Below are 7,522 nucleotides of genomic sequence, written 5' to 3' on the forward strand. Positions count from 1 at the left end.
TCAGCGTTTGATGATGAAGGTTTTAGAGTCTGCGGGAAGCAGTGTGTAGAGGTTTTTGCAGAAGGGGTCTGTACTAGGATAGATTATATGGTGACATGGTCCATTTGTTATATCAGTATCAAAAAATGGGGCTTTTGACACTTGAAGGGGGGGATGATATTCGTTCAACTCAGATCATATATCGGTTGAAATGCGGCCATGTAGATTTTATGCAGGGGATATCGATTAGGATCTCGGGCTGTGGTCATGGTTTGTTCAACAGGAGTCTCTGTAGCATTCTAGCTCGTCGAGATAATTCAGAAGAATATTTCCTTGTTGGCTGTAAACTAGTTTGAGGCTGACATTACCTACTGCAGATTGGACGCCTGCATTATGATGATGTGCAGGGTGGACTTGCATTGCAGAACGGCTGAAACTTTCAGCAATGAATAGTATCGAACGAGATATCCATAAATTCCAGTGTTTTTCAAGTAGTTGATTTGAGATCTTACACCTTGATATGGTATTTGATAAAAGAGCCTCTGGGATAACTTCGGCCACAAGATGCCGTCACAGTAGTTACCCCACCCTCAACATCATTTCCATGCGAATGAATATTTAACAGGTGAATTGAGTCCCATCATTCTTTGTTCTTAATGGTGTGAACATTTCTCTTTTCATAGGAAAGATTGTGAAAGCATTCGATTGTTTACTTTCGGGTTTCAATCTGGTAATGCTTTCACCTAGTGAATCTTAACACCTTTTATGATCTTTCTCTCATTTAAGCTTCTGAAACTTCTCCCACCACTCACCAACTCTGATTTTTTGAAATTGACGGAGGATCAGAAAGTTAACATCTCCCGAGTTTCTCCATTCATTTCACCTCAAACCTACTCAATATGCCGTGGTGTCATCCTTGCGACCGCTGGTTCGGCAGTGATCGTAGCTACAATCAACACGTTGAGAACAGCAATGTTCATCGTGAAGATCAACACGAATCCAGTGATGAAGAGCCTGAATTTGAATGTCTTGGTTGCGACAATTGGTATTGGACCAACATGGCTCGTGAAGAGCATCACGTCCATGAACATGGCGATCGTTATTGCCAGCCATGCAACCGCATGTTTCGTAATGAAAACAACTTGATGCAGGTAAGCTATCAATTAGAACTCTAATAAAATTTGTCATGGAGACAAGAAATCTGATTCTATCAGCACTTGCATTCCAGAATCCACCAAGGAGCGTCCATGAAATGCCCATTCTGCCCCACCCAATATCCAACCGCCTCAGCACTCATCATCCACCTAGAATCCGGTCGCTGTCCTTCTGGTTCGAATCGTCAGAAAATCAATGCCGAGATTCGACGTCTAGATCGCGATCACGTCATCACTACCCGTCTAATCGAGTATCCTTCATCCTCCTCCACCAACATTGCTACCAGCCGCTCTTGGAACGGTTCTCAATTTGAATGTGCTTTATGTTATCGGGGATTCAATACTCTACAAGGATTGAATAGCCATCTGAAAAGCCCCGTTCATCAGCAGAAAATGTATAAATGCCCAGGCGCAAGATGCGGAAAGGAGTTTATTGCGTTAAGTGGGTTGGTACAACATGTCGAGAGTGAGAGTTGTGGTGTCATGAGGTTTTCCAAGGTACAGAGTACGGCGAGGGGTGGAGTTGGTAGGATGGTGGGAAAGATGATTGGAAATTAATGACTGCTAAATAGGAGTTATCAGAGGATTTCAAGTTTGGTGCACGGGGTTTGCATGACTTCTTGCTGGAGATGATTTAAGACGAGAGGCCTTTTATCAACTATGCAAATGCAGTAGAGGTTCTCATATCTTGGGAGTTGGGAAATGTGGGAATGATAGGGTTTGATATTTTGGTATTTTGAGTCTATATGACTTACTAATGTAGCTTATGCCCACAAATGGGAAAGTACCCGGAGATAATAGCAATGAAACTGACATACTGTCATCAACAATCTCTCACCATATACTTGCTATTGATCGTGCCAACAATCCCGAAGTATATTGACCAGGTAAATACACAATGCCTTCTCTTCACTACGTAGAAGCCCCTAGACGTCAATTCACAAATCCAGGAGAACTATTTCGGATAAAGGACTTGCAATGAATCAAAAATAGTTTCGATAACGGGCGAGGGAGATAAAATCGGAAGGGCTAGGAGTACTAGTCGAGAGTTCAAAGGAGACGTGATCTTGTGATTTTGAACATCTTCGAGGCACTATTCCTCTACGTAAGAGACGTGTGATCAGTGAAGTCTCCTTTCGATCACACGTTACTGATCCACACTCTCATGAATGAAATTCAGAATCTCATCGTTTGGATTATGCCTTGCAAATCTCCATTTTCTAGTCGAGTACTAAATTGAAAAAGAACACAAAGTGGGGATTAGAATCTAGTCGATACAAACTGGATTGGAACCTCGCTAATGCAGTATGGAAAATCAATCTTCTTTCTGAACACATATACTTTTCTTGAGAATCGACGAATCATGGTTCTTGCGGATTGACGAAGCCTTGGAAATGATCAGCTGTTGGGTTTCGAATTGGGAGTCTGGGAATCTAGAGGATTTGGAAAAGTTGTGTATTAACTGCAATACCTAGACTTCCGAGAAATTGGCTGATTTCCTGAAATCATGGATCTGCTTTTGAAATTCTCAATAGAGACAGTATCGCTATCACATGGAAGCCATTCGTTGAAAGATTGAGGTCAATCCCAACCTCTTGGCTGTTGTTCATGGCTTCAATAGCATAGGCAGTACTTACAAGTCCGAACGCTATCTCAAGAATCTTAAAAACATAGCAGTAAATAACAATTAGTTTCATAGAAGAACAACGTTCATAATCACATGACCGTCACATGACAAGACAAGCAGGGCGATGGCAAGAATATCAAGCCAAGTTTTGTGTCAGATTTATCTACTGACAACCCCCCTGTGATCTAGAATTCGATAGTATCTGATAGTTAGAAGAATAATGTGCAAATGTGAATTGAGTAGTAGTAGACAGGTCTCTTTCAATCATCATACTGCTTCAACACAGGTCACTAATTATATTGCATATCAAAACATCGTTGGAACCAGGAGTAAGTGCAAATTAAGGTCTGTGCTTTTTATTCCAATTTCAACTATGAGTTGATTCTTTTCTTAATATCTCATGCTTTTCTGATAGAATGCCCTGGTCAAGTGACTTCCGAAATAAAAACATTCCATGATCCCACGCAATGCATGATATACACAGGGAGTACAATATAGAACAGCAATAAACAGAAGTAGCAAGCATTACACTGCATGACTACCACTAGTTACCAGCCACTCCAAGAAATAGAACTATATACAACATGTGGCAGTGTACATGTAAGACCCATCCAACATAACCTCCAAAGTCATCATAACCCTGGAAAGTGCGGGGTGGCTCTCAACCACTCAAATTGGCTGTTTAGGCATCCAGGCCCGAAAAGCCTAGCTGCCACGTAGAGATTTCGAGGAACTCCAAAAAGAATTCGATCTCCTCATCTTGCAGTCTCTTGGACTGAGACCACAGCCCCAATTTCATATATATCGTGGCTTTACCCAGTCTTTATCTTCCCGAAAATAGTATGTATGATAACTACTGAGACCACTGAAGATTCGGCCCTTTTTTTGCCCCTTGTCACTCGTAGTGCTTGGGGATAATCGTCATTGTGCTGATTGTCGTCATTATTTGTGGTATCGTTTTTAAAAATAATGTATGATTTGGAAGGATCTACATTCAACCGCCTAGGTAGCTGCGTCTTCGCATTTCGGCTTCTCTGATTATCTCGGCAGAGAGACTTAGACTGGGCGCTAAATGGGCATATCTTTCGATTTCCATGACGACGTCATTGATTATACCGTCGATTGTATCGTGGATGACGAGTGAGTTGATGATCGCGGAAAGGGAGGGGGAAATAGTGGCACCCATTACGAGAAGCGTTTGCGAGACAATACTAAGCGCACCTTGCCAGAGATATGGCATGTGACCTGCATGGCTGAAAATGAGGTTAGCTAGACTATCGCGGCGAGACAATGAAGAGACAAAACTTACTGTGCGCTGATATGCTCTAGTTGTCTAATGGAAGCTTCAAGGCATTTCCGACAATTCTCTCGAACTGACGGATCCATGGCTGCTTGTTCATTATCCAACACCGCAAGAATATAGGGCCTGAAAATGATTGTCCGGCAAGCAAAGTACCGCAGTCTTAATACGGTTTGAACCGGATCCGCAAGAGGGGTTCGGGTATAAGAAAACTGTAATGGTAAAGGTAGACTTTCATACCACTGTGATAATTGAAAATCAAGCTCGGCCACAACAGGCTCCAAGCTCGATGTCGATGCCATCGAATCCTTCGAGTAAATGAGTTGACTGACGCGGTTCAATAATCGACGTAAAGCAATCTCGGCCAAAAAGTACCAAAGCTCATCGCGACCCACTCCATCCTCGTCTTCTTGCTCGAAACCTCCTGGAAGTCCTACTACTTCTTCATATTGGACTATCCCAGAATGTGGTAAATCCAACTCGGCTAACAAATCACTCTCGAATAACAAGGAATTCCAATACACTCGCTCGCATAATTCTCTTTGGCTTGCTGGTATCCTTCCAGGCGCACTCAAGAGAAGCTGGAGCTTTGTACTCGTACTACTCAATAAGGTCCATGCTTCCAATGGCCTTACAAGATAAAATAAATATGCAGAAGCAAGAACCGTGCACTGAGCTGATAATACCGTGTTTCTCGTCATCAAACTTGGAAGAAGTGCCCAAGCCGCTGCAAAATATGGAAGCCCGGGAGGATCTTCAGAACTAACTGCTCTGGAGATGCTCCCACTGCAACTGGCTTGGCCCAATGCCAACACTAAAAGGACAATACAGCTTTCCGGGCCCTCGCGAAAACCGTTGGATAAAGCGACGCGGTAGTGATTTGTCCAATTGAATGGATTGACGCATGCATACCAGACGTTTACTTTGGCGAAGAATGCTTCGATATATGCAGAGGTGTTTGATAGATCTAAGCATGGCGCTTTGGACAAAGCAAGTGGCTCTCTGGCCATTTCGAGCTGAAGAAGAATCTGAGGGTCGTAAGGTCGTGATACTAAATCGCGAATTAAAGGCCATTGGAGTAAGTGTAGTGCAGCGTTTGTGTGAATTTTTGGCATCGTGGAGATATTGGTGGGGATAGCCCACGTGCCAAGACCTGTGGCAGGTATCATAGAAACAAAGCCACCACTAGTTGCCATTAATAGATCCTCACCACTGGTTGTGGTTCCTCCATTGATAGACGGCGATCCGGTTGAAAGAGCAAGATTGGATGTTTGTCCGATTAAGGTGGATTGAAGTAATCCTTCAATCCGAGTAAGATGCTCTAATATCAGTTTATCTCCGGCATCGAGTTTGATTCCTGGTTCACGATAAATACATTCTGCACCTAATTCTGTGCAAAGTTTGCATTTGGGCTTGGTGCCATCACATCGTGATTTTCGAGATCGACATATCTCGCACTAGATTTTTATTAGAGTTGGTGTTGTGGTCCAAAACAGAATACTCACAGCTATAGTAGCTCTTCGTCTGGGGTAGTCGATGCCAGCATCAGTACTCCTTCTTTTCAACGGATTGATTCCATCATCACTGTTCCCATTCTGATTTCCATTTCCGTTTCCGTTTCCATTTCCATTTCTATTTTGGTTTTGATTATGATTTTGTCTGCTTTGTAGTCCATTTGTGATAGATTCTCTATCTGCGGAAGATTGTGATAAATTTCTAGCTTTTTGTGCGGATCCCAAGATACCTTCTCGGGAAAAATTCGCGATGCGACGGCCATTTGGTGATTTTAGAGAGGTTGGAGATGTCAAATCGCTATTGGTTACGATAGAAAGTTGAGGTGAGGCAATATCGATGTCGAATTTGTCCCGAGACATTGAGAAATGTCTAACGCTTCCGGAGGTAGAGTTGGGAGAGTTTCCTTGAGATGAGATTGACATTGCGTTGATGTAAGGCATGTAGGTGTGGCTTCATGAAGTGTGTCTTGGCATGGATGATGTTAGATAAGACGAAGGGGTTTTGAAGGTAAGGGTTTTCATAGAAAATCAGAGTTCAAAAAATATTTTATGTGCAACCCCAGCTCGGCTCTTAGAGTGCGAATGTTAAGGCTTTTGTTGATTTGGCTTATACTATCTCCTTACGAAAGCATTATTGATTACGTGCCGCGTGAACACGCTTATGGGTGTACAACAAGAGGCGTGAGCGGCGTCCTGCAATGGCCGGTAGAGGATGATTCGCGGCATGGATTGGCATATCAGACGATATGCTTAAGGGTGTCTGCAAATATCACAGCTTTCCATCGACTTGGCCCCTGTGAATGTTTATGCAGGTTCAGAATCAGAATATAAAAATCTGGGGTTCGGTAAAAAGCAACCGGCCGAATGGAGAAGGAATTGATCCCAGAATTGTCGACGAATATATTAAGGCTGGCTACTGCATAGTAAAGGAGAAAATGGACCTGGCGGGGTGTTGAAGAGGTAGGATTCCTTGTAAGATGGATCACATTGCAGAGTGCTTCTACTTTGCATACAAAAATATGGGGAAATGACCAAAGTTGTACAAGATCTGGTCAAGGCAGAAAGGGTATGAAAGGAGCGTAGGATGGGATGCCCAAAGTGTGTTCCAATAATCGATGGTGGCTTTAATTCCATATGTTGGTTGTATTATGCATAATGGATTGGTTTGATATCACCACATAAGGGTGTTGTAGTCAAGAAAAACAATCGTATATGTGGGTAACGTGTTACGGAGACCGAGACTCCGTAAGCCAAAAGCAGGGGGAAAATGAAGGTCTTGATTGGATTTGCAAGACGACGTGCATAAGCGAGAATGACAAGGGGATCTCTTAATTGTACCTGACTCAAACAGTCAAGGGTCACTCGGGTCCTTATGTAAGCAAAGTTTAATCTTAATCCATTGAGTGCTTGAGATAAAGTGAAAATAAATTTTATTGATGCAGCGCCAATCTATCTTTTCACACACACAAAATTAAGGGAATGAAAGTATATCGCCAATCTTGCAAACATGCAGTTTAATCCCTTCTTTATATTCAGCCTATTTTCACAATCATTCCCGAAGTCTGGGGAAATCATGACGCGAAGCGGGGTTAAACCGCCGCACAACCTTTTACAGAAAGTCCACTGTGGGAATATCTTCATCACCGCGATAACCATATTCGATATGCGATATCCCCTGACGAATGAACTATATCGAGCTATCTCTTGAGACGAGACATGGCATACATGCATACGAGATTTAACCAGTCCCTACTTGGCGATACTAAAATTGAAGAATCGGTCGGCAAGAGATACAAAGGTAGCTCGATCTTAAGGGGGCCACAATCCGATGCACAAAGTCTCCACCAAGCTACTTGCCGGAAAGATATTGCTACTAGGATTCAAGTCTTCAGTTACCTCGGGTACAACACTTGACTCGTCAATTGGTTCAAGTGAGTACTATCAAACA

At 42.8% G+C, this 7,522-nt stretch overlaps 2 protein-coding genes across 2 annotated transcripts; one reads left to right on the forward strand and one right to left on the reverse strand.

The window, feature by feature from the left end:
• Positions 1-878: 878 nt before the first annotated feature.
• Bfra_001015 (putative zinc finger protein) lies at positions 879-1,691 on the forward strand (the record flags this gene model as incomplete). The annotated part of the gene is made up of 2 exons (XM_037331456.1): positions 879-1,130; positions 1,194-1,691. The coding sequence occupies 2 exons, from the start codon at positions 879-881 to the stop codon at positions 1,689-1,691; spliced, it is 750 nt and encodes a 249-aa protein (XP_037197789.1).
• Positions 1,692-3,754: 2,063 nt separating this feature from the next.
• On the reverse strand, positions 3,755-6,015 carry Bfra_001016 (putative c6 zinc finger domain-containing protein; the record flags this gene model as incomplete). Its single annotated transcript, XM_037331457.1, has 3 exons — positions 3,755-4,013; positions 4,070-5,517; positions 5,566-6,015. 3 exons carry the CDS (start codon positions 6,013-6,015, stop codon positions 3,755-3,757), a joined length of 2,157 nt encoding a protein of 718 aa, XP_037197790.1.
• Positions 6,016-7,522: the final 1,507 nt, after the last annotated feature.

The sequence above is a fragment of the Botrytis fragariae genome (genome assembly GCF_013461495.1).
Source record: "Botrytis fragariae strain BVB16 chromosome Unknown tig00000001, whole genome shotgun sequence".
In the NCBI taxonomy this organism is placed as follows: domain Eukaryota; kingdom Fungi; phylum Ascomycota; class Leotiomycetes; order Helotiales; family Sclerotiniaceae; genus Botrytis; species Botrytis fragariae.